At 42.9% G+C, this 21,037-nt stretch overlaps 2 protein-coding genes and 1 pseudogene across 3 annotated transcripts; 1 reads left to right on the top strand and 2 right to left on the bottom strand.

Annotated features, from left to right (window-relative positions):
• Window positions 1-167: 167 nt before the first annotated feature.
• Window positions 168-8,497, bottom strand: LOC133500588 (uncharacterized). Of its 2 annotated transcripts, XM_061819457.1 has the most exons (6): window positions 8,362-8,497; window positions 5,349-5,420; window positions 5,097-5,197; window positions 3,928-4,097; window positions 2,513-2,653; window positions 168-1,747 (listed from the first exon to the last, which is right to left on the bottom strand). In XM_061819457.1, exons 1-6 carry the CDS (start codon window positions 8,427-8,429, stop codon window positions 1,535-1,537), a joined length of 765 nt encoding a protein of 254 aa, XP_061675441.1. In that variant the 5' UTR covers window positions 8,430-8,497; the 3' UTR covers window positions 168-1,534. The 2 variants fall into 2 exon arrangements, with proteins under 2 accessions (XP_061675441.1, XP_061675442.1); XM_061819458.1 differs by lacking the exon at window positions 2,513-2,653.
• On the top strand, window positions 8,416-19,679 carry nes (nestin). Its single transcript, XM_061819455.1, has 4 exons — window positions 8,416-9,216; window positions 10,231-10,355; window positions 12,044-12,120; window positions 13,215-19,679. The coding sequence occupies exons 1-4, from the start codon at window positions 8,416-8,418 to the stop codon at window positions 18,665-18,667; spliced, it is 6,456 nt and encodes a 2,151-aa protein (XP_061675439.1). The 3' UTR covers window positions 18,668-19,679.
• On the bottom strand, window positions 10,613-10,731 carry LOC133501569 (5S ribosomal RNA; annotated as a pseudogene).
• Window positions 19,680-21,037: the final 1,358 nt, after the last annotated feature.

The raw sequence follows: 21,037 nt of genomic DNA, 5'->3' as shown, positions 1-21,037 counted from the left end.
TAGTTGGTGCCGCCCTAGTACGACATACAATTAGAACAATAAGAACTCACAGTTGTGCAAGGATGCAGAATTTTCTTGCATTTAAATCAGTACAGTCAAGCAAAAGATCGCAACTCGAACTGCTATACAGTATATTTAAACATTCAATTGACGTCACGGCATGGTAGAGCTCCTATGTCCTGACAGCCACTAGAGGGCGGACGTGCATTGTATATGCCTGTTGATTTGCGACACCGATCAAAAAAAAAAAAAAAAAAAAAAGACTGGCTAGCTCATTGGCCACAAAAACTGAAGTTGCCGAAAGCAGATATCCGCCGTCTTGATACTCCTAAAACAAACATGCCGACCTCTGCGTCAATCGCCAGTTTGGTGGCGTTTTACTGAGAAAGATTTACTTCAACGCTTCTGAAGTTTGATTGTAAAGTTTTTTTTTTTTTTTTTGATGGGCTTAATTCACTTTGACAACGTTTTGTTTGCGGTTGTTGCTGTTCACTGTTCACTCTCCACTTCACCTTTATAGGCCGACGGTTTTTCGCGAAAAAGCGATGTAAATATTTTCCCAAACTTCATTAGTGGATAAGCAAGAAAACACATTTTCTGTGAATTTTTTTTGGATGAATTTCATAATACAGAACTCTACAAATTGAATTTGCTTTTCAAATGCAAGGAAACAAGTTTAAATTTTCTGTTTGAAATAGGACATTTGCAGAGACAACAAATGAAGCATGTATGCAAGTTTAGCACGTATTTTCCAACTGTGAGTCCTTATTTCCAAAAATATATCTAACTGATTGACTTACAATTTAATGTTTTCATGGTAGTAACAGTGTTATATGTCTTTCCTTTGCAATTAGCCTTTTTTGGGGAGGGGGGCTTACCACGTCGAATTAAAAATCCTTCATGTTACCATAACTGAAAAAGTGTCAAGCTCACACGACCAGTTTTAATTCTACATGCCAAACTTTCAGAAAAACCCCACCACATTCCATCCTGTAAGACGTCCTCCACTCGTTTTGGGAGTACCAAGATGGCGGCCAACTGGCTTCAACCAATCGACATACCGCTCGATGTGTATGCGCTATCTAGTCTTTTATATAAATCAGTGCTTTGATAATGTAAGAGGAGGCCTATGTTTCTGATACTCTATAAAATTTTGTGTACACGTGAAAGAAAAAAAATATTTAAACCCTTGAAATGACCTGGATTGAGGAAAAAGTTGCTCTGAAAGTGTATTCTGATTTCACAAAGAGAAAAAAAAAAGACATTGTGAGACTGGAAGAGCCACAGAAAGGCACGGAAGCTGACGTTGGAAATGAAATAAAATTGAGAGAAAAAAAAACACGCACACCTATGAAACAAACTCCTGAATTTCTAAAATTTATTGACACTTAATAATAAAACCAACTACTTCCATCTTTTCTTTTTAGGTAAGTTCAACCGGAACAGTTTGTCTTCTTTTTAGGAAGTGAACGATACAGACAAATGTATTGGTTAGAATAGGAAATAATGCCAGCGTTTATTATTGTTTATGAAGTCATGTCAAACAGGCGAGTTTTGCGTTTGTGCCTAAAAATGTTCGGCGTTCCGGAGGATGGGTGGGGGGCTCGGGGCCCCCATTTACAGCAATAACGCCGGCTTCTTGCAGATCCACCGCTGCCTTTCGGAGCAGCCGACCGCCATCAGCTTTTCGTTTTTCACGGAGATGGCGCAACTCTCTCCGGGGACTTGACCCCACCGTAGCCAGGACCTGAGGGAGCAGCGGAAGTGTCACACAAACGGGGACGTCGGCCTCAGTCAGCGTGCTTTTTTTTTTTTTTTTTTAATAAATCGGATGGTGGTGGGAAATAAACTCTAGTTTACCGAAGTATTTCTTTTACTGATGCTGTCGAGTCCATCAGCAAAGCTGTAATGTATGAAGTTCATTTTACCTGTTTTATTTTTTAAAAATGATGAAAATTGAAAAGAACTCCGGCAGAATACTGTAAGTTAAAATTTTTTAGAAATATTTTTGTGTACATTTTTAAACTGTAAATTCGACTCACGATGCAACAGCACGGTTTACAAATCGGTTTAAAATTATGTGTTCAAAATCTTTTTAAAAGAAAAAAAAAGATACTGCTAGGTAAAGATATTTTAAATAATTGGAAGTGTAAATGTGGATATTTATTTTAACAAATATTTGAAATGGTCACCCTAGTATGTTCTTGTGTCAGTGGAAAAATACATTTTTAATTAAAATTTAAAACATTACTAAAGTGAATTGGTTGAAGTGTATGAATGAAAAGTCATCAACAAATAAATTCATAAAGTTCGACTGATTGACTGACGGATGCGGTTTAATATTGAAGGCATAAAAGCCATTTTCTCTTCTATTAAAAATGAATAAAAGCGATTCACGATTTTGTGTTATTTTTCCTTGCTTTACCGAGTTCTGAAAAAAAGTATTTTTAATTTTGTAGTGAAGCACATTTTTTAATGTTTACTGCCATTGGATCAGTACTTGTAGTTATACCAAGCGTCTGAAGTAGTGTGGGAGCCTGGGTTCTTTAGCCAGTCCCGGTCCGGGCTCAGTTCGCTGCCATTGAGCCACTTCCATCGTCCGCCTTCTGCTTACAGGCCGACCCAGTAGCTGAGGGTGGCCCAGCTGTCCCAACTATTCTTTTGGATGTAATCCGGCAAATGAGATTACTGACAAAATGAAAGCATAACATCAATCCGTTTTGACATATGTGGTTGCTACGGCGACGCTGCTTTTCCACCACCAAAATCGATACGCCGCCTCATCTCGGTGTGATGTCAGTGACAGAATTGGGAAACCGAATTGTCTGCGTGACCCGTGTGGACGTAAGAATGTACTATAATTTAACGCAGTTTTCACTCATATTTTATGTGTCGTCGCCGTCAAAATGACAACCATCCATCCATTTTCTTAGCTGCTTATCCTCACGGGGGTCAAGGGGAGCTCTAGAGCCCATACCAGCCCTCAACGGGCAGGAGGCGGGGTACACCCCGAACTGGTCGCCAGCCAATCGCAGGGCACATCGAGACAAACAGCCGCACTCACAATCACACCTAGAGGCAATTTAGAGTTGATTAATGTTGCATGTTTTTTTGGGATGTGGGAGGAAACCGGAGTGCCGGGAAAAAACCCACGCAGGCACGGGGAGAACATGCAAACTCCACACAGGCGGGGCCGGGATTCAACCCGGGACCTCAAAACTGTGAGGCCACCGTTTTATCAGCTGAACCACAGTGCTGCCCAAAATGACAACTTTTCAGGAAAATAACAAAACAAAGACAAAAAAAGCCATCTTGTGTGATTTTCCAAGCAATGCTGGGCACCACATTTGTGTTCAGTTGCTAATTTGATCAAAATGGTACAAAGATGGAGGGCGCTGGGGGGGAGGGGGGTGGGGGGGGTTTGGGGTGGGTGGCACATGACGCCACTGACCTTACAAAAATAAAGTAACTTCACAAAAGCATCGTCGTCATTTCTTTATTCTACGTCATAATGTCATTACTGTATTCTTTTAGGGGATGCTGGAACGGATAATTAGCATTTCCATTAATTCCAATGGTGAAAACTAATTTGAGATACGAAGGCTTTGCGTTTACGCAAGGAATGAAGATTGTATGACAAGGCACTGCCGTATTTTAGTCTGTACTGTTTGCGTTTTGGTTTGCATTTCTTGCTGGCTAAGTTAGTCATGGTAGACTTGAAATATAATTTGTTTTTTTTTCGTTTTCATTCTACTTCTGGTAACTGATGTTGCATCAGTGGATCCCATTTAGATTCAAATTATTTATTCATTAGGTTTTTTGGGGTGGTGGTGTGGGGTTGGTATCGCCTGTTCAAAATAAAACTTCAGCCAATCAAACATTCAATCAGTTGAACGTAAAGAAACACAAATGACACGATTTCTGTACCATTTCTCCGGCATTTTCCACAACCAGGAGTTGGGAATTGTTTTCGCTGCAATCTCGACGTGCGTCCTCCCAAGTTTTCCGGTTGACGCTTTCCGCATCGTTGATGAGGTAGCAGTGGGACTCAAACCGCAACCAACCTTCTTCGCAGGGATTGCACAGCCGGCGCAATTCTGAAATCACCAACACACGCTTTTGATGCCATCGGGACCTTTTAAAGTTCAACAGTCGGTGTACATGTGATCATCCCAAAAAAAGCAGTTCAAGACCCATTTATTTTTCATATTTGTTTTAAAGAGAAGGAAAAATAACTTTAATTCTATTTATTGACATTTTTTTCTTGATGTCGACCAGACAGCATTTTGAAAATATTTGTAAAAATAAATACATTTTTCCTCAATAAAATACAAATGTATTTATAAACAAATTTGTCATAAATAAATACTGTAAAGTACTGTAATTGAAGCATTAAAATACTGTAACCAAAACATGAATATGAATTAAAATAAAAATAATAAAATAAATAAAAAGACTTAAAAGTAATCTTAGTATTTTGAAATATATAAAAATTAAATTGGAAAATCAAAATGCCGGCAAAAGTTGTTTTAAAATCAAGACTTAAAACAGATTTAAATTCAAATAAAATCATTTCTAATTTCAAAAATACTTCATGAATACAAGCAGGACAATGTTTTTTACAATGATTAGTGATGATCAAATGTAACTATGCATTACTCTATTCCAAAATATAGCTGAATAAATGCAATAAGAAATATGAATTAGATTTTTCCTACAATACATCCTGACATACAAACCAAGAGTATGGTTAAAAAAATAAATTTATGATGATATAATTTAAAAATATATATCATTTCCCAAAAGAAAAAAATACAATGTAAAAATATTCTCGATAACTGGATAATTTAAATAACCTTATTCAATATTTTGAAATTAATTTGAAACATTCGGATTTTTATCACAAGTGACAGTCAGTTAATCTAATATTTTATCACATATTTAAAATCGTAATTAAAAAATCTTTCTCAACAGGAAATAAGGCCTGAGTTTATTATCATGTGTATTCCTATTACTTTTCAAATATTTCTATTCTTGTTTTTTTTTTTAATTTTTTTCCAAACTGTGACCCACAGCATTGCTTGACGACGACGTACCGTCTTCGTTCTTGGTGCAGAAGCGGTCGAAGGCCCGCTGAACCCAACTAACGTTGAAAGCGGTGACGTGGATGGATGATTTTTTTTCCTTTCTTTTCTTCCTAATTAGCAAATGTGTAATAACAAGTAGAAACATCCCATAAAATAACAACTAAAACAACAGTCACTCCTTCATTTAAATAAATCAACTTTAAAGCAGTACGAAGCTAACTTTTCAACAGTGACTGCAAAAAAGAGTCGAGTCTTCGATACCTCTGGATGGTCCCGACTTGTCTCTTTTGAAGACCACCGAGGCGTAGTTGACGTCCGGCTCCTGCGCCATGGCTGCAGCAAATGTGAATTAAAAAAAAAAAAAAACAACAACAAAGAAGAACAAAAAATAAGGAGAAGTTGATTGCCTTTTTTTTTTTTTTTTTTTGGAGTCATGTCTCCCAGATTGACTTCTTCTTTCCAGCTCGCTTCACATATGAAAATAAAATTAGCGAAGAAGTGAGCGCGCGGTAATATTGAGTGCTGAACGGAATGCCGGCAAATACAGTGAAGAAAATAAGTAGTTGAACACCCTGCTGTATTGCAAGTTCTTCCACTAAGAAATCATGGAGGGATCTGAAATTTTCATCGTAGGTGCATGTCCACTGTGAGAGAGATCATCTAAAAAGAAAAATCCAGAAATCCCAATGTAAGATTTTTGTTAACGATTTAATTGTGTGATACAGCTGTAAATAAGTATTTGAACACCTGAGAAAACCAATGTTAGTAGTTGGTACAGTAGACTTTGTTTGTAATTACACAGGCCAAACGTTTCCTGTAGTTGTTCACCAGGTTTGCACAAACTGCAGGAGGGATTTTGGCCCACTCCTCCACACAGATCTTCTCGAGATCAGGCAGGTTTCTGGGCTGTTGCAAAGAAACATGGAGTTTCCGCAAGTTCAGATTGCCCGTCATGTTTAGCTTCTTCCATTTTCTAATGATTGCTCCAACAGTGGACCTTTTTTCACCAAACCTCTTGGCAATTTCTTCGTAACCCTTTCCAGCCGGGTGGAGTTATACAATTTGGTTTCTGGTGTCCCTTGGTCAGCTGTTTGGTCTTGGTCATGTTACAAGTTTGAGTTGGATGGGGTGGACAAGTGTTTTTATGTAGCTAACGACCTCACACAGGTGCATCTGATTCAGGATAATACATGGAGTGGAAGTGCACTTTTAAAGGCGGACTAACAGGTCTTTGAGGGTCAGAGTTCTAGCTGATAGACAGGTGTTCAAATACTTATTTGCAGCTGTATCACACAAATAAATTGTTAAAAAAAAATCATACATTGTATCTCTCTCCGAGTGGACATGCACCTACGATGAAAATTTCAGACCCCTCCATGATTTCCAAGTGGGAAAACTTACAACATAGCGGGGTGTTCAAATACTTGTTTTCTTCACTGTATTGCTGTCATCTTTACGCTTGATGAAGCAGCACGTGGCTCACTGCCTAGCATGGCTCTGTACGCCCTGTTGCAAGTAACTGGAAGCAATTTGTTTGGCAGGAGTGCCATCAGAAGACTTTTGTCTACTATATTGTACAGATCTGCTCGACAACATTTTCTCCTCTTTCTTCCAAGAACTAAAATAAAAAGAAAGCCTCTCTACATTTTGACATTTTTTTGTAAGTGGGTGTATGTGAAGCAGGCATTTGAGGAAAAGAACGTTTTGTAAGAAGCAAGTGGGTGTGTGCAAGGCAGGCAAGTTGTGGGGAGGAAAGATATGCAACTGATGCAAGCAAGTTGTCCCAAAACGTTTGTCCAATGCATGTTTTGTGCATATTTTGGGGAGTTTGTAATTAAGTAATGTCAGGTCTTCCACATTCTCACTGTCAGTATTTGCAGTGCTGTTTAACTTATAACATATAACATACAGTATCAAATAAATATGACCCAAGTTTGACTTCTCCTGTCTGGATACTGCACTTACTAAATGTGACAGCAGAGGTAGTTGTTTGCAGAGGTATGCAATATTAAATGCAATTGTTCACTGATCCTTTTGTTTTTGTGTTCCCTTATTTGGGTACATGAGAGATGAGCGTGCAAATAGTGGAAACAAGAGAGGATAGAACAGGAGCAGTACATCCTGGGAGGAAGGGATGCAAGGAATAGAAAATTGGACAGGTGGAAAACGGGAAGGACGGGGCAGTATTGGACAGGCTGGCAAAGGAAGTGCACCAACAGCAGAGGGCCATCCAGTGCTACACCATGTAAAGAATAGCCGTGATGGACACAAATAGGATATCGTGGGACAGGACTGGACAGGACAAGGCAGTAATGGTGGTACACCTTGTAACGACAAAAAAAAAAAAGACCAGTTGGAAACGGAACAGGACATAAGAGGACAACACAGTACCAGTGAATCATAAAGTGCTACACTGAGCAGCAAATAGGACACGATGAGTAAGGACAGGACAAGACAAGAGAGCTGTACTATGTAATGCGATGCCCTGTAACGTGAGGAATGAGTGTCAAATATCAAGATAGCACAGGATCGTAACTGTGAGTCAGGCATTGAGTGATGGAATGAGTAAAAAATGGGACAGGACAAGACAAGACAGGAGCACTGAGTTTGGTTCTGCTACACTGATGAAGGAACACGATGATGAGGACAGAATTGGACAGGTCAGTACAAGACAGGACAGTCGGAGTGAGACAGAGAAGTAGAAAATAGCAGAGGGTGGGACAGACAGGACAAGACAAGACAGGAACAGTTAGCCAGGCACCATTACACCCTGTGAGGAGGTAGCATAGAGAACGCTGTGGAACAGGACAAGACAGGACAGTAGATGTGAGACAGAGAAGTAGAAAATACCACAGAGTGGGACACATAGGACAAGACAAGACAGGAGCAGATAGCCAGGCACCACTACACCCTGTCAGGAAATAGCAAAGAGGACGATGTGGAACAGAACAAGACAGGACAGGGATAAAAAGTTTTAGTTCAAATAAGAAGACAGTCCAAAAAGATTAAGTGTATGGAGTTGATGTGTAGCTGGCACAAGAGAATTAAAAAAAAAACTGTCCTGGCTGATGGCAGTGAAGGGGTTAACATGACAGATGACCCCCCCACCCCAACACCACCACCACCACCACCATCCCACGCCCCACTGACCAAAGCCCCTCTTGTCCACTCCTCCTTCTCATCCTCTTGTCTCCTCCCTCCACACACACACACACACACACAGACACGCTCCCACCCCACTTCATTAGCTGCCCTCGTCTCACGGCAGCCTCACTTGTCAAGTCCTTTCCGAGCTTCCAGCGCTTCTTCCGCTTCCATCCCTCCTTCGATGGATCTGCACATCCCCGCACACTCCCGCCACGTGGCCCAAGAGAAGCGCCAGATGCTGGACCTCAACTGCCGCCTGCAGAGCTACCTGTCCCGGGTCAAGCTCCTGGAGGAAGAGAACACGCTTTTAGCCCAAGAGATTCAAACTCTGCGGCACGGCCACCGCGGCGCCTCGGTGAGGGAGAAGAGCTTGAAGGAAGATCTCCAATGGGCCAGAGCGCAGCTCGAAGATGTCTGGAGGGCGCGGGTCTACGCCCAGATGGAGGTCTGCAGGCTGAGCGACGAGCTGCAGATGGTAGAACATCACCGGCTGAAGGAGGCCCGCGAGCAAGCGGAGGTCAGGGCGAAGATAGAGGTGAGCAGGAAGGAGCTGGGGGAGGAGCACGGGGCTCACAGGTGGCTCAAGGAGAAAGTCAAACAGCTGGAGCAGGAGCTGGAGCACCTGGTTCGGAGCCACGAGGAAGACGTGGCCCACTTGGAAGCCACGCTGAGCCATTCGGCACAACCGTGCTTTACCCCGACACCGGACCTGTCCCACCTGGAGGAGGAGTTCTGCCAGTGGGCCTCCACGGCATGCCAGGAGAGAGCGGAAACCTACCAGGCACAGCTAGACCAGTTGGAGGAGTGCCTGAAGGAGACCGGAGACCGTTTGTGCGAGATGGAGCGCCACAAGAATAAGTACCAGTCCCAGTTGCGGGCCCTGGAGAGAGAGAGGATCTCTGAAGGGGATGTTAAGAAACATCTGGAGGAAACGGCGCTGCACCAGAGGGAAGAACACAGGCAGCAGATAAACACACTTCAGGTAACGCAAGCATAATAATCAGAATGCTGTAACATTAGCGTCAATCAAACGAGGGCATTTGGAAAGAACTGAACTTGACGGTTATTTAAAGGTACAGGCAGTAAAACAAATACAAAAACCGCTGCAGGGGCAGCAAGATTACTGACTTTGTGTTCCACGTCAATCTATTTTTCACGGGCCTTCAAAACTGGTACTGATGACCGATGTTCCGTCACCTGTGATGTATACTCCAATGTTCTTTTTTAATCCACGCAGATTTCAAATTCATCGTCGCAGGACGAGCAAGCTGTCACACAATAACAGCAGCATTTTTCCCCTCTGATTGGTTACATTACCAACCAATTTTGACTGTAATTTAATCTGTAGTGATCTGCTTTATCCATCCATCCATTTTCTTTGCTGCTTATCCTCACGGGGGTCTAAGGGAGTGCTGGAGCCTATCCCAAGTTTCAACGGGCAGGAGGCGGGGTAGACCCTGAACTGGTTGCCAGCCAATCGCAGGGCATGATCTGCTTTATTCACTTTATATTTAATTTAAACTGTTCTGTCATGTTATTAAATAAATAATGCTAACCGCGAACTACTCAAGGTAACATGTAGCAGTTATACTGTAGTCTTATTGCATTTTTGTATATTAGTAACAGTTTCTATCACCACAACATGACAGCGTTGGGATTAGGAGGTGGATTAAGTCAGGTCAGTCCCCACTGCAACAAATGCAGTGCCCGTCACTGGCGCCCGCAAAGATAGCATCAGCTGCTAAGTTTACACTTTCTGTCTATGAGAAGTGGCCAGAGCGTCCTATTGTGAGAATTCGTGAGTCATTCCCAGCTGCCGTCTTCCTCGACGATGTTTCCTTTCTGGCCTCTCAAGGAGCCCGGCGAACAATCCCGCTTTGTCCTGCATGACTCCTGCGTGTCTGACAAGTGGCCGGCAGGAATAACGTAACCAAATAAAAAGTACATTCCCCCCCCGCCTGCCTCCCATCTAACCTCGTCATTTTGTTGTGTACAGGATCACTGGGAGGGGCTAGAGAAGGAGAAGCAGCATCTGGGCCAGGAGTTGGACCTTCTGGTGAAGGAGAACCAAGCCCTGCTCAAGCAGAAGATGTCTCTGGGCCTGGAGGTGGTCACCTACAGGTAGCAAAAAAAAAAAAAAAAACAAACACAAAAACTCATAATCAACATCCGATTTGTTGGGGAAAATAATTTTTTAAACTCTATTTCTGAGGCACACTGCCCTAAATCATTCAAGGCTTCTTCTTTTCTTTTCGGCTTGTCCCATTAGGGGTCCCCCCAGCGTGTCGTCTTAGATGAAAGCATATTAGTTTGGCACAGTTATTTTTACGCCGGACGCGCTTCCTGACGCAACCCCTCTGCATTTAGCCGGGGAGAGAAGCTTACAGCACCTGGTATTCCTAAGTGGCCTCCTATCCTAGTACTAACCAGGGCCAAACCCGCTTAGCTTTCGAGATGTGACGAGATCGGGAGTTCTCAGGGTAGCATGGCCGTAAGCCCAAGCACATATTACGTTATGTGATACTGCTAAAAAAAAAAAAATAGGCACACTAAGTTTTAACTTTAATCACACCATATAAGGAATTTGGCACAGTTCACGCATTCACGAATCGTCTTGGACTTACCCGGGGCTGAATCAGCACCCAAAGCAAAGAAGCTCTGACTTACTTCTCCGAAGTCACTTGGTCCAACTCTTCCATGGGAACCATGAGACCGTCCATTGCCAGCCCAAAGACAGAGGCCTCTAGTTTCCTAGACACCACATCTGCTGCCAGATTCTGATTTTCATGCAAGCGCAGGGAGGGGAAAGTCGGTGTCAAATTCAAAGAACCACCTCTAAGGCAGACTAGACCACTAGTCTAACACGATTTTGGTGAATTTGAGATTGCGTGAATTTGATTGGGTCTTGATCTACCAACAGAACGACATCATCTGGAAAAAGCAGAGATGTAATACTGAACCCCTCAACACCTTGGCTGCACTGAGAAATTCTGTGCATAACTGTGTCAACCAGGTTTGGCGTTTCTCGTCAACAATACAATAAATCAGCTAGATCGCTTTCAGCAGAGGGGATTGGTCGTGTTCTTTGTTGCCAGAGGATGTTTGTCTTGTCCCCTGCAATAGAAATGACATTTGAATCATAACCGTGTGATCAAGTGTGATCGAGTCACTTCAACCCAAACTGGATCATCTCCAGCAAAAACAACATTCTAGGTTGCAGCTGTTTGGGCTTCAAAAGTCATGTCCTTGAACCAGCAACAGCCTGACTTGTCCTCCTGGAATTGCTGACCTGAGTCCATTGTGGAGCACTAATGTGGTCCCCCTCGCACCTCAACCTCCCCCCCTGTCCCTCCACCCTCAGGCCCTTCTGGATGTATTGACCTTACACCGCTCACACATTAATGAGCTGTGGGATTCTAGAATATCAGCAAGGAGGGAACGCATGACATGAACACTATTTACTATCAATCCATCTAGTATTACACCAGTAAACTATGACTCAATCAATCATCAGACTTTTTTGGCTGTAGCTCTTTGAACATCCTGACAGAGTAAATATTTATTATACCACTGTTAAACTTGTGCAGGTCCTCAGAAGGCCTGCGCGCACTGCAGTTTGGGAATCCCTGCAATAGAGGATGACCAACCTGAATTAGTGAAGCTTAGCCTGCTAATAATGTCGCCAGTCATTGTCCCTCCCATCAATAGCGGCGACCATTCCTTCATTACCATAACAACAACGAATGTGCACTCTCGCGTTTCGCTGCTTGTGTCCGAGCTGAGCGCCCTCTTCTTTGTCGTCTCGTCAGAGCTCTGCTGGATGGTGAGAGCCTGCGACGGGATGACGTCACTCTACTGAAACAGTCCGGAAACATTTCACATAAAGGTACTCATACGAGGATGTTTGCCCCCACTCCATCTTTCGTATTTTCATAAAGGTAACATTGTGTTACAAGACGAATGAACTCTCGGTTCATCGTGTTGTTCATGGACATTCGTTCACTTTCCATCAAAATGACATTTTAACCAGCCAGCGTGCGCAGTAAATACAAATAATTTTTCCTTGTCTCTTGCTCCCGGGCAGAATTTCTTTTTAATGAAAAATAGGCAGGCTGACCGGTTAGCTTATCCGCCTCACAGTTCTGAAGACCGGGGGGCCTCGCCTGTGTGGGGTTTGCATGTTCTCCCTCGACCTTATTGAGGATAAGTGGAATGGAAGATAAATGAGTGAATGAAAAAATATGCATCTATCAGTGACAATTGCTAGTCTGTTTCCATGACAACTTGAAGCAGAGAACACCACTGTCATTTTCATGAGGGAAAGGACAAGGATAGACGGCTTAATATGAGGTTATAAAGACACCGAGTTGGTGAAGTATAATTGAAAATTATAAATTAAATAAATTTAAAAATAAATACATAAAATAAATTAAATGATAAAAAAATGATACCCTCCAAAGTTACTATTTATGTATTTATTTAGATAACCTTTTCCTTGTCACTGATTGACTGGATCAAGCCACAGGGTTGTGTTATACTCCGGCCTCCATTTTGACTTCATTATTTCCTACGGTTGATAAATTAAATTGCTCTATAAAAAGCCTACTTTGATGATGAAATCACTCGTCTTGAGGCCCCAAAAGGAAAAGAGTCACTAATGTTATGAGCCTGCACTTTGAGTCTCACCATTTTCTAATGATTTTATTCAAATTGGTGATGGGTGGGGGCTGGCTGTAATCCAAGAAGCAACAGAGGACATCCCCAAAGCACACAGCGGCACATGGCTTCTTGGCTTTCCTGTAAGAAAGGAAACGGCGATCAATAGACTCCATTAGCGTGCGGCCTTTGCGGAGGAGGTGGCTTTTAACAATGGCTCCCCTCAGTGGAGCACAGTCAAAAAATATGAGACAAATACATCTTACTTGTAAGACGGTCATATTTTTAGCAGGCCTATATTGATAAAAATTTTCCCCCCCACAGATCCGCTTGTGAAGCTTTTACGAGGGAATTACCAAGTACCTGTTCACCCTAAGACTCTCACATCAGTCTGGAGACCACCTAGTACTTCAATAACGCCCTTGAGGAGCAAGCCCATAACCGCCAGACAGGTTCAGAAGGATGAGGATAGAACAATGCGAGGGGTCAAACAAGAAAGTCCGTATCCCAAAATACTGCATGATGGAGCTGTGGAAGTTTTCAGAGCGCAGGAGGTGGATGAAAAAGTGACTCACGCAGAGCCTCTATCGTCTCCGGGTAGGGAGGAACATGAGGTGTACCCTGCTGAATGTAGAAATGGTGGGAAAGAGGAGGAACATGGGAGGAGTAGTGAGGAAAAAGCAGCTGCCGGCTTTCAAGTTCAGTTTGGAGCTCTACCACTCACTCAGGATATCACTCAGAATCAATCAGGAACCCAGGAACCGGAAAATGAAATTATGGGAACGACAGAAGAGACCTTCAGTTTCTCAACAGGTGTTCCAGTTCAGGCACCAATAAATGAAGATATACAGGAAGAAAAAGCAGCTGGCAGCTTCCAACTTCAGTCGGGAGCTCCGTTACTAACTCAGGATATCACTCAGAATCAATCAGGAACTCAGGAACTGAAAACCGAAATTGTGGGAATGACAGAAGACACCTTCAGTTCCTCGACAAGTCTTCCAGTTGAGACATCAATGGAGGAAGATTTGCAGTCGGAAAAAGTAGCTGCCCGCTTTCAACTCCAGTCGGAAGCTCTGCCCCTCACTCAGGATATCACTCAGAATCAATCAGGAACCGAGGAACCGGAAAATGAAATTATGGGAACGACAGAAGAGACCTTCAGTTTCTCAACAAGTGTTCCAGTTCAAGCACCAATGAAGAAAGATATACAGGAAGAAAAAGCAGATCCCAGCTTCCAACTTCAGTTGGGAGCTCCGCTACTCACTCAGGATATCACTCAGAATCAATCAGGAACCCAGGAACCGGAAAATGAAATTCTGGGAACGACAGAAGAGACCATCAGTTTCTCAACAGGTGTTCCAGTTCAGGCACCAATGAAGGAAGATATACAGGAAGAAAAAGCAGATCCCAGCTTCCAACTCCAGTCGGGAGCTCCGTTACTCACTCAGGATATCACTCAGAACCAATCAGGAAGCCAGGAACAGAAAACCGAAATTCTGGGAACGACAGAAGAGCCCTTCAGTTCCTCGACAAGTGTTTCAGGTGAAACATTGATGGAGGAAGATTTTCAGGACGAAAAAGTAGCTGCCAGCTTTCAACTCCAGTCAGGAGCTATGCCACTCACTCAGGATATCACTCAGAATCAATCAGGAACCCAGGAACCGGAAAATGAAATTATGGGAACGACAGAAGAGACCTTCAATTTCTCAACAAGTGTTCCAGTTCAGGCACCAATAAATGAAGATATACAGAAAGAAAAAGCAGATCCCAGCTTCCAACTCCAGTTGGGAGCTCCGCTACTCACTCAGGATATCACTCAGAATCAATCAGGAACCCAGGAACCGGAAAATGAAATTCTGGGAACGACAGAAGAGACCATCAGTTTCTCAACAGGTGTTCCAGTTCAGGCACCAATGGAGGAAGATATGCAGGAAGAAAAAGCAGCCACCAGCTTCCAACTCCAGTCAGGAGCTCTGCCACTCACTCAGGATATCACTCAGAACCAATCAGGAACCCAGGAACAGAAAACCGAAATTCTGGGAACGACAGAAGACACCTTCAGTTTCTCAACAAGTGTTCCAGTTCAGGCACCAATGGAGGAAGATATGCCGGAAGAAAAAGCAGCTGCCAGCTTTCAACTCCAGTCGGGAGCTCTGCCACTCACTCGGGATATCACTCAAAATCAATCAGGAACCCAGGAACCGAAAACCGAAATTCTAGAAATGACAGAAGAGACCTGTAGTTCCTCAACGAGTGTTCCAGTTGCGCTATCGATGGAGGAAGATGTGCAGGAAGAAATGTCAAGTCCTGGAACAGAAGCATTCCTCCAAGTCATGCCGGAACCCGGTCATCAAACCCAGTGTGACTTCAACCCAGTGGACACTACTGAGATCAGTCAAGAAATAAGCCACTCCCCCTCGCGAATGACTTTGATGGAAGGAGTGGATGTGTTGTACCCAGATGGAGAAGAGATGGACACATGGGACAGTGTGATTGAAAAGAAGGTCCATGTTGAGTCAAGTGAACCCAAACCAGAAACGGAAAGACAGTATGCAGAACCAGAGGAGGACATCTTAACAAGAAGGTCTGAACCAAGCCAAGACGAAATGAAGAAGCAAGAAGATGAGATTTGGCCTCAACATGAAGAAAGCTCGCCACATCCAGATGACAATGATGAGGATGAGGACTCCCAAAACACCTCTCTGTCATGGAGGACAGAGCTGGAGAGCGACAGCTATGCTCAGGAGAATACACTGGCTGACACTCGTCCGCTCATCAGGTACACCAGCGATGAGATGGACGCCAACACACAAGTGTCCCGTGTGCATGAGGGGGAGTCAAGTGATGGTGAGCAAGACTGGAAGATTGGAGAGATGGGTGGAACTGCCTGGAGTGAGAGCAAGAACAAAAATTTTGGAACCATGGAGGATCTTTGTGAGAAAGTTGAAGAAGAGGAGGTAGAATATGACTTAAAACGTTCTAACACCGACTTGGAAGCTTCTGAACTGCAAAAAGCAACTTCAGAAGTCAGTGATGACAATTTGGATGAAGAAGAACCTGCAGATTTAGATGATGTGGAGCTTGACACTGACCGACTTGTGGAGCAGGAATTGGAGAATCTATCCACGGACAGATATGCATCTCACTTTGCTAAAGCGCTGGCCAATGAGAGTTATGAAGTGCTTCCTGAGGATCAGGAGGAGGATTATGGAATCACGACCACGGAACACGAAGCTGCTCTGCCATCCAAAGTCCAAGTTACACACAACCTGGTCCTCAAGGACACCAGCGAGCCTCAAAAGTGGCAGGAGGTGCAGGAGGAGGATGTCCAAGATAGAGAGATGAAGACTAAAGAAGTCATTATGGAATCTGATGTCCAAGTGGAACATGACCAGGACCGAATGAGTTCCAGCCAGCCTCGGTTGGATTCTCCACATAAAGATGTGGAAGAGACGCCGGAAGAAGCGGACCTTAATTTTAAGGATACCATACAGCTTCAGTTGGACTCTCAGGCTCATGATCCCAAAGAAAAGGTGGAAGAGAAGGAGATCCAAGCGGGAATGTTGACCATGGAACAAGAAGTCATCACAGAATCTGTCTTCCAAGCGGAATGTGACCTGGACTTAGGGGATTTGGCTTCACCTCAGTTGGACACTTTCGATGATGAGGAGAAAATCAAAGATGAAATCATAATTATGGATCAAGAAGAAGCACACCTGTGTAAGGGAAAATCGGCTTCTGGCAGGGATGCTGACCTCCATGGAGAAGACAATCTGGACCTTGGGGATTCCATTGTTTCTCAAATGGCCATTCCGGATGATGACGAGTTGGAAAAGATGCAAGAGAATGAGGCCCAGCATCGAGTGATGAAAATGGAAGAACTCAGCACAAAATCTGATATCCAAGTGGGACGTGACCAGGAATTTATGGAATCCTTCCAGGCTCAGTCGGACACGCAGGCCTGTGACACCAAAGAAAAGGTGGAAGAGGAGGAGGTCAAAAATGCAATAATGACCGTGAAACAAGATCTCATCACAGAATCGGGCATCCAAGAGGAAAGTGATCTGACCCACAGGGTTTCTGCTCTGCCTCGGTTTGACACTGCAGATGATGATGATGAGAATGTTCTGCATGAAATAATGACTCTGGAAGAAGAAGAGGCCTACAAGGGGAAATTGCCATTCTGTGTGGATCCTGATCTCCCTGGAGAAGACAATCTGGACCTTGGGGATACTCTTGTGCCTCAACTGGACACCCCAGAGGATGAGGAGAAGGAGGAAATGGAAGAGCAGGATGTCCAAGATGGAAAGATCATAACAAAACAAGAAGAGGCCGATGAAGTGATTTTACCGTCACACATGGATCCTAATTTCCAGGGAGAAGAAAACCTGGAATTTGGGGATTTTGTCAAAGATCAGTTGGACTCGCCAGCTGAAGATTTGGAAGGTGTCACAGAAGAGACAGAGAAAGTGTACATGCTGTCTTCCAGAGAATCTGATGTCCGACCAAAATTGGACTCTCTGGATCACGACTCAGGGGAAGAGATGGAAGAAAAAGAGGTTGAAGGTGTAATGTTGCCCAGGGAACAAGAAGAGCCTGACAAAATGAAGACGCCGTGCACGGACCCTGAAGTTCAAGGAGATGACAATCTTGACCTCAGTGATTTTATACCACCTCAACTGGAGTCTTCAGATGACTTTGAGTTTGAGGGTGAAATGATGAAACAAAGAGAAGGAGATAAAGCGTACTTGCTGTCCTGCAGGGAATTTGGCGTTGATGTGGAACACAATCTGCACTTGGTGCAGCCTCAGTTGGACTCTCCAGATGAAGAGGAGAAAGTCCAAGATAAAATAATGACCAAGGAAGAGGAAGTGCCCAACAATGTGAACTTGCCATTCTGTATGGAGCATAATGTCCAAGCAGAGGACAATCTGGACCTCGGGGATTGCGTCCAGCCTAAACTGGACTCGCCAGATGACTCTGTGAAGGATACCCAGGATGGACTGTTCAACCGAGAACATGCCATCAAGGTGACTTTACCAGTCAGCATAAGTCCTGATCTCCAGATAGAAGACAATCTAGGCCTCAGGGATATCGTCCAGCCGGAGAAGAAAGATGCAGAGGATGAGGAGGTTCAAGAGCCTTCAGAAGCTCCAGAGAAAACTGAGGATAAGTTTGAGCTCAATGTTTCAATGGTGACGCACGCTGATGAAACATTTAGTGAGTTTCTCAGTGGGCCCGACGTGGAAGAAGAAGACAAAGACGAAGAGCATCTGGAGAAGCTACACCCTGAATCTCAAAACCAAGAAAGTCTCCTCCAACAATACGCTTTTGTTGCTGCCGATACGGCAGATGAATGGAATCTCCTGGGGAAGACTAGTCAGGACATTGAGATCAGACATCCAAAAGATCAGGGAGACGGTGTTGCGAGTCATGTTCATGAGGAAGGAGGTGACGGCGAGAGTTGCGCCACATTTGACGAGGACCCCGTTGAAATCTCCGTGGAGGAAACCGTCATCATCGCATCGTCGTCGGAATTCCACAAAACCAAAGGCAAAGACAAGCGGGACATCTGGGCCGCGGCAGTGGCCGCTCCTTACGAATCAGACGACATCACCACGGTGACGTCCGCAATTCACGACGTGGAGTTCGGCAGCGACCTGGAATGGGGGAAGGCGGTCGACAGGAGTTCCCCACGCAAATCCGCGACGGGGGTGTCCGTCCATTCCGAGGAGTCGGAAGGTGAAGGGGAAGCCTGGTCTTCCGGGGACGAATAGTCCAGTCTGCAAGAACGCGGGTGATGTTTTTTGTTTTTGTAAACGTTACAATTTTCGTCTTTGAAAACATGACAGTTCTTTGTCTACAGTGTCTTCACATCCATCAAGTTTGAAAACAGTCATATTTCATAATCTTAACATTTCTGAAAATGTGTCCTTGAGACATTTTGAATTTAAGTGTAGTGTGAAGTCCCCATAAGGGCTCATTTGCATAATATAACCCCAAAACAAGTTTCTCTGGTGCAGGGCGAAAAAAAGGTTGTTTGTTATCGTTGGTCATTTCTCGGAACGCATACCACAAACATATTATTATGACACATTGAAATTCTTTCAAATTATGGAAAATTAAAAAACCTATATTCATAAAGTGAAGCACATGGTTATGCTAAAAGTGGATGTTACATGCTAAAAAAAGGCTAACATGATAATGATCCGTTTTTTTTAAATTGCAATTGTGTTTCTTTCACAGGCTAAAACCACACTTTTGCCTCCTTTGTGTCGTTAGCATTAGCATCTTGTTAGCATCACACGTTGCTATTCTTAATATACAATTTAATAAGTGGCTCTAGCGCCTTTTTGGCAAAAACATCAGCACCCTCATCTTGCCTTGCCACCAACCAACGTGCCAACTTTATGCGATTTGTAAGTTTTTTTGCTGGATGTTTTCCGAATCGCCCATTTGCTTCGCGCTAATCTCCGTCCTTCAAGTGGAACCGCTGATCAGCTGTTATTGATCCAATTGAAATGATCACGTTTCAATTCCTGGAAGAGATCAATATGAGCACATCATGCTCGTGACTGATAGATTGTCATGTAACCAAAAAGTCGTGCTGATTGGAAATATTTGTTTTTTGACCAATAAACTGATTGATTGATTGATTGGAATGTTTAATCTTAGGTACATTTAAATCTAATAAATAAAATTGCTGTTGAGTTTCTCTTTTTGTGTTTTAATGCCTTTTTGATGATCCAATAAATGCCCAAGAAGTGTTCCAGTTCAATATTTTTTTTTTTATGGCTATCTCCGCTCACATGTTAAAGTTAATGAAAATGTAATCAATAAACAGCAACCAATTGTCCAGTTTTGTGAGCAGGAAAATGCGTCAATATTTAATTTCGGGCAATTGACTCATTCATTCAATGGGTATTACTTTTTTTTTTTCACAAATGAGCCTGTAAAACTGGAATTAATTTGTGTTAACTGCTAGAGTAAATTATGTCTAATGCATTTATATAATATTAATCAATTGCATATTATGCATGCAAATTTTAGTCCCTCAAGGGAATGTGATTTAATATGAATATGAATTGACCGTAACATCTTAAATATGCATTTTTATTTTCTATATAAATGAAATTTCTAAAAATGTAATTTAAAAAGAAATTAATGCAAAATATGAAAATAGTTTTTCATACATTAAGTAAAGATTTGTGTAAAAATGAAATGAAAATGTATCTTTAAAAATCATTTAAGGGGCATCTTGTCTGTTAAATACAATCTAAGTGCGGTTTGTAAATGGAATAGTTTGGGGCCACTTTGAAAAATAGAAGCTAAATTTTGCAAACGGTTATGCTTAGCTTTTATAAATGAATACATTTATTATATACTGTATATCTTTTTTTCAAGCACCAGTGAGGCATTAAATAAGGCACAGGTGTCAAACTCAAGGCCCGGGGACCAGATCCGACCCGCCACATGATTTTATGTGGCCCGCGAAGCTAAATCTACAGCGTCAATGTCCATCGTTCTTGTAAAAAAATCTGTATAAAAATTTCAAATGGTCATGTATCATAAATGATAATGTTGAGATATTACAAGCATTTTTGCTTGTTCATAAATTAAAGATGTAAATATGATGAGACGATTCAATATTTTTGTTTCAGTCGTAACGGCCCTCTGAGGGAAACCAGAACTCCAATGTGGCCCGCAAGGAAAATGAGTTTGACACCCCTGAAATAAAGGATCGAAAGTCCCCCAAAAAGCATAAACAATGTGTGACCTCGCCCCTTTGACTTCCTGCACACGCTAAAGACCACCATTCCCTCCCCCTCAACTCTTCCTCCTCTCCGCCAATAAACAATGGCAGCCAGCCTCGTCTTTCTTATTTCTCGCTGGCTAAATGCGTCCAGTGACAGGAAGGAAAAGGCCCAGTGAAAAAATGAATGAGGGCGTGTTCCCTTTTAAATAAAAACAACAGTTAGTTAGCTATGATGCAATCATGATGCAATAAAAAAAAAAAAAAAAACGTTCAGTTGCTTCTCTCAAAGTCCGAACCACACTTGTGACTCCTTTCTGTCATTAGCATTAGCAGATTGTTAGCATCACATAACCAATGTTCAAAAACTATCCACAAAGAAACTTAAGCCCAA

The sequence above is a fragment of the Syngnathoides biaculeatus genome, chromosome 5 (assembly GCF_019802595.1).
Source record: "Syngnathoides biaculeatus isolate LvHL_M chromosome 5, ASM1980259v1, whole genome shotgun sequence".
Lineage (NCBI taxonomy): Eukaryota > Metazoa > Chordata > Actinopteri > Syngnathiformes > Syngnathidae > Syngnathoides > Syngnathoides biaculeatus.
Note: the sequence above shows the minus strand (reverse complement) of the source record. Positions and strands in the feature narration are given on the sequence as shown.

Bases quoted from the DNA above. Each gene is read 5' to 3' on its own strand.
- nes (XM_061819455.1), top strand. From the start codon at position 8,416: ATGGATCTGCACATCCCCGCACACTCCCGCCACGTGGCCCAAGAGAAG. The intron at 10,356-12,043 runs GTAGCAAAAAAA...TCGTCTCGTCAG, and splicing joins CTGGAGGTGGTCACCTACAG to AGCTCTGCTGGATGGTGAGA. The intron at 12,121-13,214 runs GTACTCATACGA...TCCCCCCCACAG, and splicing joins CGGAAACATTTCACATAAAG to ATCCGCTTGTGAAGCTTTTA.
- LOC133500588 (XM_061819457.1), bottom strand. From the start codon at position 8,429: ATGTGCAGATCCATCGAAGGAGGGATGGAAGCGGAAGAAGCGCTGGAA. The intron at 5,198-5,348 runs GTATCGAAGACT...TTTGCTAATTAG, and splicing joins CAAGTCGGGACCATCCAGAG to GAAGAAAAGAAAGGAAAAAA. The intron at 2,654-3,927 runs GTACAGAAATCG...CCAAAAGAATAG, and splicing joins TGGAAAATGCCGGAGAAATG to TTGGGACAGCTGGGCCACCC.